This window comes from Eumetopias jubatus, unplaced genomic scaffold, assembly GCF_037043125.1.
Source record: "Eumetopias jubatus isolate StellerSeaLion01/CBP00866 unplaced genomic scaffold, mEumJub1_p1.0 scaffold_11, whole genome shotgun sequence".
Lineage (NCBI taxonomy): Eukaryota > Metazoa > Chordata > Mammalia > Carnivora > Otariidae > Eumetopias > Eumetopias jubatus.
This window is the reverse complement of record NW_028274817.1, coordinates 91,113,836-91,134,996: the sequence shown is the minus strand read 5'-3', so window position 1 is coordinate 91,134,996 and position 21,161 is coordinate 91,113,836. Positions and strand designations below refer to the sequence as shown.

The window sequence follows — 21,161 nt, the reverse complement described above, 5'->3', positions numbered from 1 at the left end:
AAGACATTACTTTCCAGAGGGGCCTGTGTGAGTGGAATGGAGCTGATGAGTGCCTTGAGAGGTTCGGCCAGGCTGAGTTCTGGGTGCCGGGCTTTTGCCACCCACACGGGGCGAGCGCGGTGCCTGCCTGTGTGCCTCCGATCGAGTGCTAAGTGCTTCTCAGTCCTGGGACCACAGACATTGAAACTGGCATTGTTTTGCTCTTCTTCTGCTTGATCCACCTGTCATCGTGGCTTAAGATGGGCATCCTCAGCATCTCTGGAGATGTGGCCTCCAAGGGCCTGAGAGGGGCTGTGGGCGTTTCTAGCAGAGGGAAGGAGTTGGTGTTCCCTACGTGTTAGCTACAATTTTCTTTGTGCTTCATTGGAAGAGAGGTAGAGCGGGCGCTTCCACACCGAGAAGAGCCCGGATTGTGGTCAGTACCATCAGGGGAATGACTGCCTGGCCTTGGCGTTGGTTAGATTGAAACCAATCCTAACACAGCTCCAAACAACTCTGGGGGTTTCCCTTCTCCATCCAGGGTGTGTCTCGCTTGGCGGTTTGGTCCCCCTGCTGGGGGGCCTCTACAGAAGCCGTTCCCGCAACACCTGGGAAGTTGCAAACTCATCCGGTCACTGACAAAGGACGACATCAGAGAGAGAGAGAGAGAGAGAAAGAGAAAGAGAGAGAAAGAGAGAAAATCACCGTTTAAGAAGAGTCAGTGGGAGGGGAGGGGGACACCCGAAAAGGAGTCTACAACTGCCTTCTGTGTGTGGTCCTTCAAGAGGACCTGTGCAGCTCAGAAGCCACCCTGCACATCCTGCCAAGGCACAAAGCGACAAGGCCATCTAACCGACAAGAAGCGACCCGGATGGTATTGCCTCAAGGATCCCAGGTTACCGGAACCACTTCACACCCTGCCACTCTCATGAAGAATCTTCCACTGACCTCCGGCCAAGAGTCAGAAAATCCCCGCCTGCATCTCCTGGAGTGGAAGAATGGGACCTCGTGGAAGGGCGATGAGATGGTTAATGTCTCTAAAGCAACAAGGACAGATGGTTCTCCTGTGCCAAGGGAGATAGCAAGAGGAAGGAGCAACCACAGATGGCCTCCAGCACACGGTGGCCCTCGGGCGCACTGCGCTCTGGGAGCCAGACGCGGTCCAAGCTGTGCTCTGGCGGAGTGTTGTGTTGTCCTGCCAACTGAGGGTCACTCCTGGGCCTTCTGTGGTTCAATGAGCTTCTAAAAGATTATCTAAAAGATCATCGGCTTGTAAACCTGAACAAATCTATAATGAAATGAAGGACCCAAAGGCATTTAATTATTGAACACATAAAAGGAAGTATATTTAAAAAAAAAATTGGTCAAACTGTCCTGTTAGTTATCATTTTAAAGGAATTTACAGGGCTGTTATATTCTTTTGGAATAATTCAGTTTATAGCAAATGCCTAAACTGGTTTCTTCATTGCACAGTATATTCTCTTAAAATGGGTGCTTTAAAACAATTACATACATATTAAAAATCCTCATTTCTTTGCTTAATTAAAACGTTAATACTCTCAGACAACACAGATCTGAAATGGTGAAACCAGCAACTCCCCCTCCCACCTTACAACAAATTAAATTGAGACAAAATTACAAACACATTTCACTATATGATTATTAATAAAAATCAGTTTTTTTTATAAAGTTGCCCGAAATGCAAGGGATGTGCATAGGTTTACAACTTAGTCATAATAGCATTTTATTCTTATTCCCCTGGGTGTGCCCCGTGAACGGAATGTACTTTGCTGTAGATTACAGATTGTTTTGTCCAACACAGACACACCGACGGCATAAACGCTCGCGACTGTCCACATGCATTAAGAGTCAAGACCCAACTTCAAATCTCTAAAAGGTTTACAGGGTGCTTCAAAGAGACAGTATCACATTATCTGGATGTTACATAAAGGACTTAAAAAAAAAAATACTAGTCTAAGAAAAAAAAAGAAAAAAGGCCTTTAAAAATTTATGACTGTTTTGTAATCACTAGACTGATTATTTCAAATAAATAAAGGAAAGAAAGTTATTCCAATCCATAAAATCAGACTCTAAAAAGAATGTAGTGTTCCACCCCCAGTCAAGGTAACAGAATCATTGTTTATTATTAAAATAGATTATAGAAAGCAGCATCTATTTTGTGCAGTTTTTAGGGGCCTTGGAAATAAAAAGCTATGATTTCCAAAAATATAACATTCCAAAGGATTGAATGATACATACATTTAAAGATACATTTTATTAAAGTTTAGGAGAACTGATTAAAAAAGATACTGTCTCTTTAAATTAGTGTGTAATTGTTTTTCTCCTCCTATCTATTCGGACATGACAATAATTATAAATGGAGGTCACACTACAACTAGGTAGTCTCTAGGGACCATGACCTGCTGACACAAGGCCGATAACAAAGAGGCTTTTCCACGGATGAGGTGGCTCCCGGGTAGGCGTCAGGTAGCTGGGGAGAGGCCTAATAGACCCAGGAGACCGGGACCCACTGCGGGGCTGTGCACACGAGCTCAACGGCTTCCTCCAGATGTCTGATTGTCTCATCAATTTCATTGTTGATAATTGTGAGATCGAAGTAGTGTGCGTATGTTCTCTGTAGGATATCGGACTCCTTCTGCAGGCGCTGGAGAGACTCATCCTAAAGGGCGAGGGGACGGAGGGCGGGGTGGGGAGGGAAGGGAGGAGCAAAGAGGGGACAGAAGTCAGCCGGATTCTCTTTCCACAGTTCTGCTCTTCCCAGGGGCAGACACGGTCAAGGCCAGACCTTGATGTGCTGCATCAGGGTACGAGGCCGAGTCCGCTTCATGACCGAGGCGACAGCGGGCCCCGGGATGGCAGGGTTATAGAGGAATGGCCTGCAGCCCGCTGGCTCCCCCTGCAATAGGAGCTCCAGGCCCCCCGACCCCCCCCCCCCCACTCCCCGGACCAGAGAGACCAGACTGTCTTGGGCACACACGACGCCACCCCCCCCCCAAGCCCGGCGCCCCACACCTCCCTCGGCCCTCTGCACGCGCCAGCACTGGGTCCCGGAGCCCCACTGCGTTTGCACCAAGAAGCCGCTGCCTCTGGCCAACAACTTCGGTTGTATTTTCCCCTTTTCTACTTCGAGGTCCAACGTGTTCCAGGAATTCAGTTACATCTAATGGCCGGCGCTCAACAGCAGCGGTTGCCAGAGGCAAAAGCTTTTTGGGTGTTACAAATAATGGATGAAATGAGGCCATTTCTCAGCGACCATGGCAAGGAGCATCTGAGGAACCCCCTCGCAGCCGTCTACACTGGAGACTGCCAGACACGGGGCGCTGGGTAGGAGGACCTGAACCTCTGCGGGAAAAGCAGCTACAGAGCTCTCGGACGCTCGGCTGCAGGGAAGGCCTTTCCTCCGCCCCTACGGCTTGCTGTGGATTTGGAGAGCCCTCCCCAGGCTGAGCGCACAGGAGGTGGCCCTGCGGGGTCCTTCGTTTGTCCCATGAGTTTCACTTTTAGCCTCAGGATGGCAGTTCTTTCAAGACTGGGATCCCTTAAGGGCCACTAGAAAGTCGGCCTCTGGGTCTTCATGGGGCAGATACTGTTATGCTGAAGTTTCAAGGGACGAATTCAAATTTGAAGCCAGAGAACTCCTAAGTCAACATCCCCCCTCTCCCCCAGCACCAGGCGGGTCACATGTCGGGCTGAGACACATACGGAGAGATACGGCTCATACCTGCTTGTCTGATTAGCATCTCTCTCCCCAACTAGAGCGTCAGCTTGTCCCGTGTGCCCTGGCATTGCTGTGCCCAGCACTTGGCATTGCACCGTGTACACAGTAAGCGCTTACTAGATGTTCCTTAAAAGAACAAGCACTTGGCTAACACTGGCCATGACAGGGTTTGAGGAGCGTTAAATCCATCAAGACAGAAAGCTATGCTACTAGGAAATGGAGGCCCGTGATGACACAGACGCCCCTCCAGAAAAATGAAAGGATGTGGTGCCTGCAGGAACTTGGGAGCCATGGTGCCCCCAGCTGGCTTAGGACCCCTCCTCTTCTCTGAGGCCCATCCATTATTTGTGAGAAACCCTTCCTGAAGAGCCCCGGTCTGTGGGGGCAACTCTCTGGAGAGGGATCGAAAGTGAGGTCACTCGATCCCATGGTGGCACCGCGGCGGGGGTGCATGGACAGCAGGGAAGCTGGGGGCTCCATCTGCTCTGTCAGGACGCTCTGAAACGAGTGTCCTCCGTGTTTGGTCGCCTTCTACTGGGATGTCACAGCAGGGCATCGTATGCTTGGATGTTGGCTGTTAACGGCTACGGCGTAGATAAGACCTCAGTTAATCACCACCTTCTAAGGTCCTATCAACACACTCTCCGCTGGCGCCTAAAAAGCATAGTATTTTCACTGTCGCTTTACTTTACCGCAAACAACATAAAAGCCCCGTTTTGGGAAACACTCCTTCGTCTGAGGCCGGGCGCGCTTCTTGCCCATGTGAGAAGATACAGTTCCCAGCGCGTCACCCTCTGGGCTAGAGGATTCCACGGAAACCCAGGCCCGGGCTTCAGAAAGCACCAGCAGAGTTTATGATTTGCTCCAGGAGCTGGGCTGATGAAAACATTCAAGAAAATTTACAGCTGATGGCATCAGTTTTTATTGGAATTCTCTTTATGGAAAAAGAGCGCTTTCCTATTAAGGCCCGTATAAGACAAAATTGTATTCGTGGGTTTCCTCCTCGGCAACAGCCCGTCTGGGGGCTTGCCTCATGCACCAGCAGGGTTCAACTCAGTGAAAACAAAATGCCTCTATTCTAACAGCCAAAGCCAGGATTTATGGGGAGAGAGGGTCTACCTTCTAAATCTAGGGAAGAAAACGAGGCCGTATTTCATCACCTCCTAGCTGGTACTTACGGGCAGTTTTCTGCACCATTTTGGCAGCTGTGGAAAGTTAGTAAAAGGGTGGGGAAAATAGGCAAAAAAACAAAAACAAAAAAAGCAGTGATAACTCAAGAAAAATACACGGCACCCAAAGGAAAAGCGCTAAGCACAGTGCAGGGCTTCGGGCATGCTGGTGTATTAACGAACACGGGAAAGTAGAGCTCATGCAAATGAAAGCACTGAAAAGATGAGTAACCTGCACGTGTAAAGACTGACTCTTCCTTACAGGTACACAAAGCGCCATTTCCAAGCCCTGACTGTACTGTCACTAGCTTGGGGGGTTTAGAGGGGTGATCACCGAACAGAGCCGAGAGCCCTCTGCTGGCGGGTCGGCCCAGCCGAAGTAACGGATAACCCTGCGCAGGAGCCTCAAGAGTGAGCCTATGGCAGGTGGGCACCCACGCTCTTACCAGACACACCGAAACTCCCTCAGCGTCCGCCCAGCCACGACAGGCCCTCGGAGTCAGTGGGTGCTAGAGGGTGACGCCAACTCTGGCGAGTACCCATCTCTGCGCCGCCGAGCTGAGCTGGCCTGAGAGGGGACAGAGCTCGTCTCTGGGTGGGGCCGTCTCCGGGGACCTGCGTGGGTCCCACTCCAGAGGCTGCCTCAGGGCCCTCGGGCCAAGGTCCTGGCTTCCTTAGAGCTCTCTCCCGGCAAAGCGCTCTTTGGCCTAGAGCCGGGCCTGGGGGGTGGCACCTTTCCTCCCTGGTGCCGTCGGGAGGGAGTGGGTCCGGCCGGCCTCTGGCCCTCCATCCGGCGGCTGCCTGGGACGGCGCTTTGGTCCGGAGGGTACAAGGGTGGGGGGTCCTTGCGCTGGGCGGCGGACGCGCAGAGCCTTACCTCGTTCAGACCCGGAGTGATGGTGGGCGCAGCGATGAAAACAACGAACGGCGCGAACTCGGCGGTTCTCAGGACCTTGAGCGCCTGCGGATGGAACACACGGGAGACTGAGACCCAGAGCGAGCGGGTGCGACTGTCACCGAGTCTGCCCGAAAGGACCCATGACTCACTTCTGGCGAGGCAGGCGTACACTTACCAGCTGCCTCAGTAATCCCTCGGACTCCTTTCCTTCCCGAGGATGGAGGGCGGCCACCAGCGAGTAAAAGGGGACAGACCGGACATTTATGAGTCTCCTGAATCAGTCGGATTGCCTTTTCTTCAGAAAGGTCAACACCGACTGCGCTGGCTAATGTTCATTTAAGCCTGCCTGTGAACGCTAGCCCGCCTCGGGAGTGTCGAGGAAATGCGCTTCGGGTGGACCCGGGCCAGCAGCTGGCTCTGCCCTCATCTACAGCCCGCTTCACCATAGCTTCATGTTCAAATTGCTCACGGGGCTAGCATGCCCTGGCCCTGGGCACTGCCAGGCCTTCTGAGTCCCCCTGCCGAAGGGCTGCAGGGGGGTGGGGGGTGGCCCGGAGACCTGGTCCAGGGCTGGAGGCTGGAGCCATTACAGGCGCTCTGAGGCCCCAGGTAGTTGGCAGGCCCACAGGAGGGGGCTCGGAAGCCGGTTCAGTTCCCCTCCCAGGCATGACCACCCGGGACAGCGTGAGCTCCCAGTCTGCAGGGACGCGGTGCCAAGCTGGTGCACCATGCCCCAGGACTGGATTCTGGTACGGACTTACTCATCAGCTCCCCGCATGAGGATGTGAGTCTCCCAGGGCTTGTGGCCTCCCCGCCATAGGACAAAACCCCAGCATCTGCAGGCACACACTTCACGAGGGACTGGTGTGTCACTGATTTGTCTGCAGGGGGTGGGGGGGTGGGGTGGGGTGGATGAAGGACGCCTTGCTGTCCTTTATATGAGCATGTACAGTGTCTATTCTGTCATCTGCATCGTTCGCTTTGCCCTATTCCTCCCTCTTTTGCCTGGTTTACCGTGGTAGCAATTAGACGGGTCACTCTGCCTCTGTACTAAAGCCCGCCGCTAGAATGATCAATCTGATCTTTCGGCGAGGCAAATCCCACCGTATTGCTGCTCTGCTCCAAACCCTTCCAGGGTTCCCTCTTAGCCTGGGGATAGAATGTCTGCTCCTTAGCATAAATGCTGGCTCCCTCCCTCCTGCACTGGTCTGTGCTTACCTCATCCCCTTCCCCTCTGTGGACTGGCCTTGCTGAACTACTTCCAGTTCCAGAAAGGGCCATGCTCTCTCTGGTTTCCCAGCTTTTTTCCTTACTACTCCCTCTGCCTGGACCCTCTGTCCCCATTCTCCCTTTTGGCTTGGCTGAGTGAGCCTTCGGCACTTGGCACTGGTGTTCTTTTGTCTTAGTCCTTTTTGAGTTCAGAGCCAGGTCAGGAGCCCCTCCCGGTTCCCCCTGGGGTACCCGCCACACACGCAAGCGCCCGGACACTTGACGGTGAGCTTGAGGGCAGGGGCTGGGTCTTGTTCGGTTGCCTCCCTCGTGGCCTACACGGCACCTCACATAAACGGTCTTTATGCTGAAATGAAAGTGTAAAAGTGGCACGAATGATTGGCAGAAAATGTTCGACTGTTGGGCACTGGGCTTGGTGGCTAAAGGGAGCCTCCTGGGCCTCTGAATATACAGGTTCGGGAGAGACCATCAGGATGATAAAGGTTTAGTGCAAGGTTCACGTGCGCTGGGATTAGGTTTCTCAATCTCCGTGATCCAGGCGCTCCTTGGGGGCTACGGGAGCCTGGCATGTCGTGTCACCTGTCAGATCACAGTGCTTCAGTTGTGAACGTCATACTCCCCTCTGAGAAAGCTCTTCAAGCCTGCCTATGTTCATTTTTGACAGAGATAATTGGCAATTTCTTTGCCAACCCTTCTGTGATTGAAGACTTTAGCAGGCAAAAAACACCATGGAAAAGTGCATCTATAGCTCGCTTGAGCTTAACGGGGAATTTTCCTTTAGAAATCCTTTTTGTCAGTATTATCTTGGGCCTCCCCCCCCCCCGCCCCACCCCCATCCTTCCTGTGTTCATTGGTCAGGAGGCTACAGGGTCCGTGGAGACAGAAGGTAGCCTCATCCACCCACAGCCAGCCTCTGGGCAGCTAGGCGGGTTGGATTTTCAAGCACACAGTTCCTCCCCTTGCTTCCGTCCCTGACTACCCAAGGGCTGGATGGAGGTCTGCACAGCCGCGATGCTGAATGGAACCCATGGGCGAAGTTGAGGAGAACACCCCAGGCGTGAAGTGGTCGTCTCTCTGCTCAGTGGCCCCAGCCTGCCAGCCACCCAATTCTTCGAATTATCTTAAGTTCTAACCTGCTATCGTACTGCAACACCCGAAAGCACGCTCCCCTTCTCTGCACAGCACGCGGGCCCTTCGCCTTCATCCATCTGGATGCGAAGGTCATCCCATGCTTACTGCACACAGCGGTCACTGAAGGCTGTGCTCGTCCCCCTGCCCGGTACCTCTTGTGTCCAAGAACCCGGTTCTATTCCCGTAGCAGTTAATTCCAAGGGAAGAACTGGTGTACTTCTAGGAGATCCAGGACGACCCCCCCCCCCCCCCCCCGGCATCCTGCCTGCCGGGAGGGTCAGAGCCAACCCACATGCCGATCACAGTAGCTACGGGAGCCTTTTCGGGGCTTTGATTTTCGATTTCTAGCCTATGTTCCATTTTTTTTTTCTGTTAAATTTTCAAAAATGAAAAGACCCCTCACATCGGGACTGAGATTTTCTTGTCTGGTAGCCCTCAGATCTTCAGCAGAGTCACCACACATTTCCTCAGTGGTTCCTGAAGGGCTGTGTCCCCAAACTCTGCTCTACTTATGGGTCTCCAGCGGGGGCTTCGGAGCAGTCTCAGCTTGCCTGAGGCCCAGGGTCACTTGAGGACAGCAACCAGAATGGCTTCACAAGGATTCCCTTCCCTCAAGCTGTTAATGGGGGACTTCAAGAGGTCTCTAAACCCTCTTCCTTTCTGACTGAAGATGAGACACAAATCTGTCAGTATTCACAGGGAAGGTCTCTGAATCCTAGAGAGGAGGGAGAATCTAGAAAGATCGCTGAAAAGATGGATTCAAACAGCCAAAGCACCATTTTAACATTTTAAGTCTTTAGTTCTCTTCTGTGGAGACAAATTGATTTTATGGCTCCTATATGGCCGACAGTTCATCCCTGGTTACCCCCCTGTAAGGAACGAAAACAGATTTGACCAAGTATCCACGATGCAGATATCTTGAAGACAGATCTGTTTTGCAAACTTATAAAGTACATAAGGGCAAGTGTCTGAGTCGTTTTATACAAAAATGTTAAGGGTTCAAAGAAGAGCACAGTGACCCCAGAGATCAGCTTTCACAAAACAACCCCGGGCTCAGACCCTGGCTCTTGTTTCCAAGCGTAGATCCCCCAACAAGACTGCAGCTACCCTGGCTACCCCTTGTGGACGACCGTTCCCTCTCTGGGCAAGAGCAAATCCACAAATATTTTGCTACTGTGAACTTTTTAAAGCAGCAAATGGATAAACCAGAATAAAATTAAAATCTGAAAACTAAAACCATCACAGTAAGGTTCAGTGATACCCTGGAGCTATCACAGATTATTTTCAGAGTCAGGGCTGTATTTCCATGAGAAAGAAGCTCTATAGTTCTTCCTCGGGTTTGACTGCCTTATCGATTTTTCTAAACATTAAAAAAAAAAAAAGATTTAAATCTTACGACTACATACAAGGTGGACAAGCTTGAGGATTCCCAGGGTCACCTCTTCCAGGAGGCTGGGGCTGACTGTACGAAAACCAAAGCCCAGACCAACGCTGTCCAAGTTCTAACCTCACTTTTGGGTGGTTGTAAAACCTTGCTTGAGTCACAGTTTTGTTACGCCTTGGTTCTTCATCTATGAAAGCCAATACTGATACCTCTGTCTCAGGGTTCCAAGGAGTCAGGAAAGAGTACTCGTGCTTGCAAAATACACAGCACGGTAGGAACACATCCTGTTCTCATTTTAAAAGAAGCTAGGTTACTAGTTTGCGTCTAGTTTAATCTTCTTTACTGTGGCCCTCTAAGTTTAAAGTTGGACCACAGCGTCTTAACATATAGTATTAGACATGGGTTCGATTTGGCCTGACCTGTCTAAAATAAGCTAAGATAGCATGAAATAACAGATCCAAACTCAGTGAGCCGAACACCAGTGTTGGGTGGTCTCCCTATGGTCCCCAGGTCAGCGGTGGCAGACGTGAGTGGGGTTGAGAATGCCACATGGCATTTCTCCAGTTAGGGAGATGATGTACGTCGAGGGATGAATTTCATCCTCACCAGCTTCTTATTTGTATTCTAAGCTCCTGACAAAACACTTGGAATAGGGTAAGTGCTCCATACAAGCTGGCTGAGTCAAGCTGTCCATGGGATACAGTGGGGGCCTGGGGTGGGACTCAGACAAGGTGGGGTGGGAAAGGGCGAGGAGAAAGGCATCCTAAGGACAGAGCCTCCTGGAGCCAGGCATCCGGCAGGCAGGGCGCCGGCCTTGGTCCAGCCCGGGGGGAGAGAGGGGGCTGAAGGCAGGGCAGCCCGAGGGCAAAGCCTAGGGGGTGTGGACCCCATGGGCATCTGGAGCTGCACATCTGAGCACCAAGTCCGCGTGGGAGCGGGACCAGACTTGAGTCTAGACGGGGCCAGTGTGGTCCACCAGACCAACGAGAGGAGCAGGACCTGGGCGATCCCTGTTGCTACCCTCGGGGGTGGGGGGCCCTGGGAGACAGGAATGCGGTCAGCTCAGCCAGGAGTCAGGGGAGCAGGGAAAGTGCCCAGCCTGGGGCGAGTGGCGCTCTGGTGGCCGGTGCCACTCGTCAGAGTGACCGCTGGGGCTGTCCTGATAAGGCCGTGCAGCGTGTCCCGCTCAGCAGTGCAGAGCGATGCATGCCTGGGCAAGGGTGCGGGGAGAGCCGGGCGCCAGGAGGACAGCAAGCCCTCGAAAGTGGACTTGGGTAATGTGAAGGGGCGCCGTGGGGCCCGGCCGCCAGCATACTGCTAGACGTTACTACCAGCAGAGGACGACGTTCAGGCGAAGACCAGTGTGGAACCCAAGGGGAGGATGGCGAAGACCAGGCCCAGGATTGAGACTCTGCCTCTAGCCACCCCTGGCCAGGAGATTTTTCCAATCCCTAGTAAGGAGGGATTCGGAGTTAAACAGAAATCACACTACATGACATATTGTATATTTACTTCCCTATGGGTCCAAGTTAACTGCCGGGTAAACTGGATGGCGTTCACTGCCTTGACCAGATTCCAAGTTCAAGAACCCCATCAGGTGCTGTGAAATGGAAACAGGGGAGCCCACTGGCCATGACAGCAGGATCTTGGAGCCGAGTGACTGAGCTGTCAGGCCTCGGGTCACACGGACCCTGCTGACCCAGCTTCCGTCCTCCCTTTGGGGATGGCTAGAGGACCAAGTCCCATAGGGTGGCCCTTGAACAGGGTTTGGGACAGTAAGGGAAGCCTGGTGCAATGAGGCCTGCTTGAGGGGAGCTGCTCTGCCGTTTGGGCAGATGATTCTGTCTGCAAGGGGTAGGGATGTGGGACGTAGACCGGTCTTAGAAATGGCAGGCCCAGGAGCCACAGCGGCACCCACGAGCCTGTCCTGTAACTCGCCCCGGTGTCTGCAACATCCATTTCTGGGTTTTAGGTCCCCCTTCTGCTTGGTTTGTCCTCGGAGATTAAACAAACAAACAAAAAAAGCTAAGCTGACAGGCTATTTTTTAAAGTCCTCTCTACGCCCAATGTGGGGCTCAAACTCACGACCGACCCTGAGATCAAGAGTTGGATGCTCTGCTGACTGAGCCCGCCAGGCGCCCCAGCTTGTCAGCATTTTTGACGCAAGGCCTTTCTTACATGTTTGAGGTGTGGCTTTCTCCTTTTTGAGTTGAATAATTGCTATTACTTCGAGCCTGGGACTTCCCTATAGATTATCCAGTCATTCCTGTGTCTGGCTTGGAGTCCTCTAAGCTCTCCGTATCCTTCCCAGTTTTAGCCCGGGGTCAGGCATCATTCTCACTAAAGAGCCGGCAGAGGCTGAGAACCACCATGGGTCTCCAGTCCTGCTCCATCGGGCATCCCCTGGGCTCACTCAGGCTTGCCTCCCTAAAGCACGGGCTGTGTTTCAGACCAGACTCAGGCCCCAGGATCCGGGCTCCCTGCTGCTGATCCATAGAAGATGCTGGCAGAGGCTCTGATGGGCCAATGTGAGCCGTACCGAGGGGGAAAGGTGGCTGTTGGGATAACTGGGGGCCAGTCTCACCCTGAGGTCACGTTAATGCTGGGTTTTTGGCAGGCACAGACCCAGTCAGGTACTTTTATGGAGCTTCTGAGTAGAATGAATCCTGTAAGAGCATACTGTTGCTGCTTAACTACTCGGCGTGTGCACCGAGCCCAGGGAGCAGCCAGTTCGTATTCTAGACCATTAGCCCACGGGGCCTGTGCTGCTGATACTGTCCCGTAGTTTATGAGGTTAGCGTGGGGCCCATGCCCTTCTGAGGGCAGTTCTGAGGTGAGAAGCCTGGCTGAGCATGCAGGCAGGCTGACGGGGGCTGCGAGTGGCTGCGTGTTACCTGAGGCTCCACATCCAGGATTGCGATCAGCCCCTGCTCGTGGATCTTCCGGATGGTCTCCAGTTTTGTCCCATACATCGCATCCTCGTGGCTGCCATACTCCAGGTACTCATTATTCGAGATGTCTTGCATCATTTGGTCATGAGATACAAAGTAGTAATTCTTTCCATTTTCTTCATCTTTCTTTGGAGGTCTGGTTGTATCTGCAAAGAAAGTCACATATCATGAAAGGCTCCAAAGGCTGAGCTCATGAGCTGACGCTCCCCCATGGACTTACCCAAGCCCCATCGCTTCTTAAAAGCTGTGGCTTCTTTAGTATATGTCCCATGCCCTGTTCCCACCCCCAGGAGCTTTGTAGAACTAACTTCTCGACACCGTATTCATCTGTGTGACATCAGACCACAGTAGCTGGCTAGTTGTTTCGTTTGGTGAATCTTTCGGTGTTCAGATGAGATTTAGTTCATCCCTTTGTGGGTCACCACGGGAGAAAGACACCGAATGACCCAAGATGAACATAACTTACTGTATGCCTTAATGCAGTTAGGTCTTAAGCAGAAGGAAAAAAGCAGTAAGAAAAAATGGAAAACCACACAGTTATTTAAATTTAAAGAAATTAAAATTAAATAAAATGAAAACGTCAGTTCCTCAGTCTCACTAGCCACATTTCAAGGGTTCAGTGTGGCTACTGGCTGATGTAGTGGACTGTGCAGATATTGAAAACTGTCACTGTCAGAGAAAGTTCTGTAAGTTCTATTGGATAGTGTCGGTCTACGGCAGCGTTCTAAAGGAGATTGTTAGAATACAGCAAAAGGTGTACTGCATTGAGAATACAATGACCTTGGCCAGATGTGGCCACAGCAGTTAGTAAAGACCTATGCCATGAGTTGGCAAGCTACGGCCTGTGAGCCAAATAGGGTCTGTTTCTGTAAATAAAGTTTTATTGGAAAACATCCATGCCTGTTTGTTTCCATGCCGACTGTGTCTCCTTTCATGCGACAGTGGCAGATTGGAGTAGTTGTGACAGGGACCAGATGGCCATCCAAGCCTCAAATATTTACTATCTAGTCCTTTATGGAAAAGGTTTGCTGACCCCTGACCTAAGGGGATGTATCCTAAAATATCGGCCAGTAAGTCCTAGTTCTGGGGGATACTGACAGGACCAGTGTTCCACAAAACACTGTTTAGAAAACGTTTTTTCTAGCCAAGCCAGGAACACTGGTTTAAATCTTCCTTCCTCCCGCTACTTTTCCCCTCTCTTTCCTCTTTCCTTCCCCCTCCCTTTCTTTCAACTTCCTTCCTTGAGCACGGACACATTATTGCTCCTCTTTGCCATGTGCATGGATCCAAACCCACGGGGACCTCCCCCCTTCCTGCCCCGGCTAGACCGTTAGAACCTACAAGTGCTCATGGGCACCCAGATGTTCAGGTTTTAAAGAGCTCTTTCTCCAGGCACAGGAAAAGGTGACGAAATGGCATTGTGTATTGATGCTGTACTATCCTTAGTCATCTCGGGAGGTAAACATATGCTCTGTACACGTCTGGGGTCCAATATCTGAGAGAGGGACTTCATGAGCGAGGTTGGCAATGGTATGCTTCAAAACCAAGCCAGCCAACTGGCCATTTAATAACATGGACGTTCAATTGTTATGTGCTCAAGAAGAGACTAGATGTTACTTAGTTGAGCTTGCTGTACTCAAGATCTAGACACGAGAATCAAAAGAGCAGTTCAAAGTGTTTTACTGACCAACTGAAATGGTATCTGATGAAGTTCCTTTTTTTTTTTTTTTTTTTGTAAATCAGATAGGGTTCTGGAGGGGAGGGTGTCATCTTAGGAAGCCTCACGGCTCTCTGGGGTGGAAAGGAACCCGCAAGTAGTGTTGATGTGGCTTCTGGAAGGCACTGGAAGGCCCTACTGGGTGGAGTCCATCTTCCCATTTTCTCCCTTTGCTCTTACAACTCCTTCTTTAGTCCTCCCCACCTCCAGCAAAACTCTACCTATCAGAAAGCTTTTGGGATTCAGATTGTAAACTCTGGAATAACAAGACTAAAAACAATGCCAGCAGTAGCAGGGCTGCTATTTATCCGGTATTTGCTGGTGCTTCCTGATCCCAGGCCCTCTGTACATTCTTGGAATTACTTCATCTTATAGTTGAGGAAACAGAGGGCAAGAAGTTAAGGGTAAGACAGAAGAACTAAGGGGAATAAAAATGTTACATATTTAAAATTCTTTATAATAAACAACTGATAGCACACTGGGTTTTAAAAGGGATGAAAGTCAAATTAACTTGGGTATGTTTAAGGAGAACATTGTTCTATCAAAGAAAACTATCCTATCATTCAGATCAATTCTTCTGAAGAATAAGTCATCTGAGTCATGTTTATGCCACTCTGCTGGGAAAATCAGGTTACAGATAGGATGGATGAGCCCAATTTTGTTAAAAAACAACAAACAAATAAATCACACACGACCTACATTTGCAATCAGAGAAGCCTGGGAGAGTCTACAACAGAATGTTTTATAGCACCATTACTGGGGGAATGGGGTTGGGATTATTAACTCAGTTTCTGCTTTGTTTGTCTTTGGATCTTGCAAATTTCCCATAATGAGCAGTGATTACTTAAGTAACAGAAAACAGCATGTCAATTACAATATTAAAAAAGTACCAGGAAAAATAAACTTAAAGGAGAGTGAGACATTGCTTACGTGGAATAGGGTATGCAAACCGGTCTGGGTGCTTTGTGATGAGGGTGTTTTTTATGTGTCTTCTCCCAACACCATGCGCACCTATGTCATTTTTTAAAAAGGTAAAATTGACAATTGTTAATAATACTCGCAGGATGTTTTGAAGATGAGACTAAGAAAGCCACTTGTACAATCAAACTTACCTAACAAGACTAGTGTTTTCCTTTTGAATGCTGGCAGTTTTACTACTTCTTCATATGTAACAAGATCTAATTGATCAAACACTAAAATGCAAAGTTAGAAGAAAGGTAAATTTACAGAAGGAGTATTTCATGTGTGTCACTTATAATTTTACTGGCAGAACTAAAGTTATAGTAAACCATGTCTTCAAAAAATACGAGTCCAACTTATATCCGTAGCTTACATGTAATTTTAGTCCTATAACCTTTTGGGAGAAAATTTCAGTTTTAAGCCCATGAAAATGCACTTTAGAACCAGGGGCATCCAAAGATTATGTTGAGCACATGCATAAAAGTCCAAATTCTAAGAGATACTGCATATCTTGTCATGCGGTATCCAACAAGTCAAGTCATACAAAGTCATTCAAAAACCACATGCTGTTCATATTTTTGCAATTCTAAGAAATCAGCAATACTAAAAAGAAAAAATCTGCAGACAGTGACCGACATGAATATAGCATGAATGCAACTAAAGTTAACCATGAAAGAGGCCACTAGATTATCTCTAGGGATGGATGAGAGACGCATGGACAGCTGGTCTTTGACTTCATGGTTCTTTCTTTCAATAGAGTTGCTGAGGGTAGCATGCTAGATTTCTTTCAAAGTCAAGTTCTGTAACTGTGATTTCACAAGCTTTTGAAACGAGCATCCCACAAGTTTTACTGTAACCAGCTATCCATTCGATGGAAAGTCTTGGGTATCTTAAGTAGGGGGACATGCTTCCCTGGGCCCCGAACTTTGTCAGCCTGTGTGCCATAAGTCAGGATGGACAGAATGGAAAGAAGCATGAAGCAGAGTCTGAGCTCGGAAACCTTTGCAAAAGGGGAGTTCTCTGATCATTACAGACTGAGAGGACATGCTTTCAAAAATGGTTTTTGGAAACCTGCCTCTTAACAAAACTGTTACAAAAACCTTCCTGAGAGGATGACCATTCCTGTTGAAGTTCAAGGTAGTCCATTTGAAAATTCTCACAAGGCGGCTAAAATCATGAGTCAATGTTTCCTGTAATAGTTTTCTGTGTGGTAATACCCAAATGTTGCCAGGCACACACTGAAATATCTTTTTTTTTAAGAAGACTCAGTAAAGCTCTAGATTTCAGAAGGGTTGAAATAAATTCAATACGATTGATTCCATGGTGCCGTAAAGGGATCTGGGATGCTTCAGTCAATCACTAAGAGAAGCTTCTCCTCCCTGAAACAATATGGCCAAATGCTTTTTTGGCTCTCAGCTCAGTCCTTAACATTTGTGATCTTCCCAGTAGCAAAGAACCTTAAAATGCAAAATAGGATATTCTCGAGTGCAACAGATCAGAGACAAACAAACGAACAAAAGTATCATTCCCAGGCTATTAAAAAAAAAAAAGAAATACAATGTGTTAAAATAAGGGTTAGTGCATGTTAATGGGTTATCTGTGCCTTTGTTTCCTTTTGATAGCTTGATTCCAGGAAGGTTGACTCAAAGTCTTTAATTCTCTAGCAACAGCTAAAAACCAAGAAATGCTTTCTGTGTTTAGAATGGCAGACTCCCCAAATCAAAACGAACATGAAGTTCTGTGCGTGCTCGAGCTGGCTGGTCATGCTGCAGTGATTACGGAGTGTCAGAGTTGCAAAAAGAAAAGCAGGAGTGCTTACGGCATTGCTCTTTATACCCACTGCCCTCTGAGTGAGATTTCCATCGAGAAAAAGGATGCTATGAAAGAGGTGCGTCAACAAGCTGATATATTCTAATATAAAAAAATAATCAAGCATCTCACAAAAGAGCAAGATGATGGCACAAGCTTTTGGAATGGCATCCTACCCACTTACGACTGGTCATTTTTTTTTAGACACACATAAGAATGAGTTAGAGATCAACAATCAACAGCACGGACAAATGAACGGATATGTTACACATCGATATCTTAACCATAAACGAGTAGCATGAAGAGGTTACTCTGGTCTAAGTGAAATCAGCACATGGTCATAGGATCGAGAAACAATAAAAGAGTATTTAAAAATAAGACATACAAGGAATATAAGGAGAACACTTAAAGGCTGAACTTTTAAAAGTTTTATGTTGTTTGTGGATTTTTTTTTTTTTTAAAGGACTGAATGAAAGGAAACCATCAAAAACAAAGAGGCATAGTCACTCAACAGGTTACTTACATGCACAGAGGCCATTGGGAGTAAGACAGCATGAAAAATGTACAGGGGTCATTGAAATATGGCTTTTAATATATTAGTAAAATAAAAGTATAATATGCACAAAAGAAACTTTACCATGCAATATTCTAAACACGAGGCAAATAAATCACATTAAGAAACAAACTCATTTTAATAAAAATCCAACAATATCCTTATATAAAAGCCAGTGGGTTTTGATTTGCTAGCAATATGCATGGACAGCTGGTCTAGGCATAGTTACGAGACACCTTCCTCAGGAAGTGTAGGTGTGGAAGCCTTTTGCTTTTGTTTGTACCTTCCTGTACTGTTTGCAATTTCGAATCACAGGTGCCTATTACTTTTATTAAAAAAAAAACAAAGCCAACAGGGCAGTGGGATTGATGGACCACTCTTTGTTATCTTAAGAGTTCTCTGTATTGAAGAGAAAAAGGTAATAGTTTTTAAAAACCTATTCAATTACTAATTTGTGGTATTAAGCATCATTTAAGCAAGCCTATGAATGGTATTGTAGAAACCCTCTGGGTTCATGTGTATGTATGTAAATAGACTATCTTGGGATATTGAAATACCACTGCTCAAGGCTCTAACAGTTAAAAAAATGAATTAATGAAGACTGTTTTTTCCCCTCAAGTTTACGTTAGTAACTTGATCTTGAAACTGATTTTGGAAGTCCTAGGGATGAGGAATCTCAGTGCCTCAAGAGTATAGTTCTAGCAGCCTGACAATGCTTTTTGCATCAAATTTATGTGGCTAAACATCTTTTACGTGTTGCAGAAAATGTATTTGCTGTAAACACTACACACATCACAATCAAATCTATTCCCAAGGCTTCAGAAATACTGTCTGGCATAGTCTGCTCATACTTTCCTGATTTCCTGGTAAGCTACTCAATATTCATGACACTTTTATGTGTTTAGGTATTTTCCAGTTGAATCTTTTCCATAAATAAGCCTTTAGCATCGAATCCTTTTCTCATTTGGAAAAAGTATAAGTATATTCAAATACTGTAAAAACCTCCCATTAGAAAAGGCCTCACACACTGATAACTCGGGCTGGGCGCGCACTCAGCTGCCTGCAGCGGCTGGATGGGCAGTGAATGCGTCTGGGTGCGCGGGCCGGGTGCACAAATGTAGCACTGGGTCCTAGGGAATGAGTGTCCAGCCAAAAGGGACATCGACAACCCGGTGGCACTATGGGAGAAAGGGGGCCTAGTGTCGCCACATTTCTCTTTTTTTTCAAGGCAAGGCAGAAACCCAGATTTTTATGTTAAATATCCGATTTTCAAATGTAATACCTAGTTACAATTCTTTCAAATACCGTGTATGGGGAAAACAAAACTAATTTATCAGTCATATCCAGCTAACAGACTGTCATTTTATGTGAGATGGAGGTGACACAGCTTGAACAGAATTCTGCTATAGCTAGACACTTGGGATGTCCCTGTGACAGAAATGGGAACAATTCTAGTATCATCGTTCCCATCAGTTCTAGACACTGACCAAGTTCCCATCTTTCATTTTTACTACAAACATAAACAACTTCAGAATTTGATGAGAAGGTGTGGATCTTGCCATCAATATCTGCTGAATTCTCAAAGATTTGAAGCAGGAAATAAGACACACGGCCCTTATTTGGATTGGACGAGGACTAGAATATTCCCGCCCCCCACCCGCTGTATTTGACAATCAACTTCTGAAAAAGCCAGAAAAATCCTTCAGAGGAAATACTGTTTGATTTGTGGCCCATGAGCCCATTTGGCTAGTTCTTGGCATTAAAGAATATGATGTTTCAAAGTTCTCAAAGCACCCGCCGTACTGACGGAGTTCAGTAGTATATTTCTCTTTCACACCAGGTCCTTATGTAGGCCTCGTCGCATGTTCAGATGGCCTTTCATCATGGCTCAAGGCAGAACAGCTGATAAAATACCTGACTTCCCTTTCCTGACAACTTCATCTCTTGTCAAGCAAAGGTGACCACTAAGTAAATGGTTCTTGTGGACTTTGTCGTGAACAAAATGGAAGGGTTGGTGGGTGAAGGGGAAGGAGCCTGAAGAGATGGTGACAGAAAGGCCTTGCCAGGCAGCATGCTTCAGGAAGTCCAGGAAAAAAGCTGGACATCTTTTCCCCGAGCAGAAACACCAATAGGAGAGCTCATGAGGCTTGATTTGGGGGTGGGGGCAGGCAGTGGGCAGGGGATCCCAGCAGGGACATTCTGGCTAGACCATCACAAATACACCTAAACACAAGTGCTACAAGGAACTGTGAGTGGCTCTCCAAGGACCTTATAAGACATTGAGACTTCACATCAACAGGCGTGAAAGGAAGGTCCCACATGCAGTGACAAATACTGACACACAGAGGGGACTGTAAGCATGATGGGGACAGCTCGGCGGCCCCGAAGACCACTGCTTTGGAAAATGCTGAAGATAACAAAACAGTGGTGGAGGTGGGGCTCCCCGCTTCCTCCCTAAGTTATAAATTTACAAGAACTTGGATAGGTCCATGGTTTTGCATAGGAGGTGTAATGTCCGAAGATGATAGAGAAAAAAGCAATTCTATTCCATCCCTAGGAGGCTCCTGCCTTCTGTTATCAAGGGCGAGACCCTTCGAACTTGATAGGCAGTGTTTGCCAGAGCTCAAGCCTGAGATGAGGGGCAGTAAATGAGTGCCTGGCTTCATTAAATGCTACCTATTTGTTAGGCCCAGTGAGGAAAGCAGCAGAGATGCCCTGAGTTTTAGAATTAGAAAAGGATGTCTTTCACTGACTAAGCCAATCTCCTCGTTTCGGGGCCCACAGGAGCCGAGTGATTTGCCCAGGCTGTGGGGCCACTCGGGTGCCAATTTCGGACCCTGTCTCACTCAGGTTGCCCGTTAGGCTTACAGGTGTGTTTTCAGGACCACTGAGCACCACCTACGAGGGAGTCGGGCAGGGCGGGGACAGTGGAAGATCAGTCATGGCCGTGGTGGAAGAATGGAGAAAGTGATCTGTGGAAAACATTGGCCACCAGATTGCATGCTGATTCTCTGACAAAATTCTTGAGTGAACGAGTCAATGATTTCTTTGTCAGAATGGAGAGATTCTAGTTTTCTAATCAACTGGCTTCTTATTTTCCCTCACAGCTGAATTAAAGAATATTGGCATGTTGAATACTTATGTCTACATGTCCTCCATTAGGAGAGTATAAAGCTAGTGATGGATTAATAACCTTAATCAGCCATCAATTTGCTTTTCTTTCTAGGTTCAAATTATAATGCCAGCTATATCTATACATCACTTAAAATTATAAAAACGATAAGGTTTTATATATGTATGTACATATATAAAATGTCAACACATCTTGTGAGCCCGTTAGAAGCTGATGGAAATGAAGATGACTTGGTAGTAACCACTGACGTTTCGTGTTAAATGACATTCTGCTGACATTACAGTGAACATCTTCAAAAAGTACTACTTGAGCATTTACAATTAACAGTCGCTAAGTTATGTTTAATCTGTCTTAAATATTTCTTCCCTTTATAAGACAAAAAAAAAAAGCGCCATTGTCAGACTAGTGCTCTGTGGTGGTAAAGAATCAGAAAGGATATATTTTATTGGAATTAAAAATGGGGTACAGTGTGGCCAACATGAAGGGAATGACTCCTCATTTAACTGAA

The 21,161-nt window shown here is 47.9% G+C and overlaps 1 protein-coding gene across 4 annotated transcripts in view; it reads right to left on the bottom strand.

Annotated features, from left to right (window-relative positions):
* Positions 1 to 1,339: 1,339 nt before the first annotated feature.
* CASK (calcium/calmodulin dependent serine protein kinase) overlaps positions 1,340 to 21,161 on the bottom strand; it is a 354,818-nt gene continuing 334,996 nt past the window's right edge. For all 4 annotated transcript variants that reach the window (XM_028113495.2, XM_028113492.2, XM_028113493.2 and 1 more), the window contains 5 exons: positions 15,311 to 15,391; positions 15,129 to 15,209; positions 12,425 to 12,627; positions 5,765 to 5,848; positions 1,340 to 2,659 (listed from right to left, as the gene is read on the bottom strand). In XM_028113495.2, coding sequence (XP_027969296.1) covers positions 2,483 to 2,659; positions 5,765 to 5,848; positions 12,425 to 12,627; positions 15,129 to 15,209; positions 15,311 to 15,391 — 626 coding nt within the window. In that variant the 3' untranslated portion in view covers positions 1,340 to 2,482. The remainder of the gene's footprint in view (positions 2,660 to 5,764; positions 5,849 to 12,424; positions 12,628 to 15,128; positions 15,210 to 15,310; positions 15,392 to 21,161) is intronic.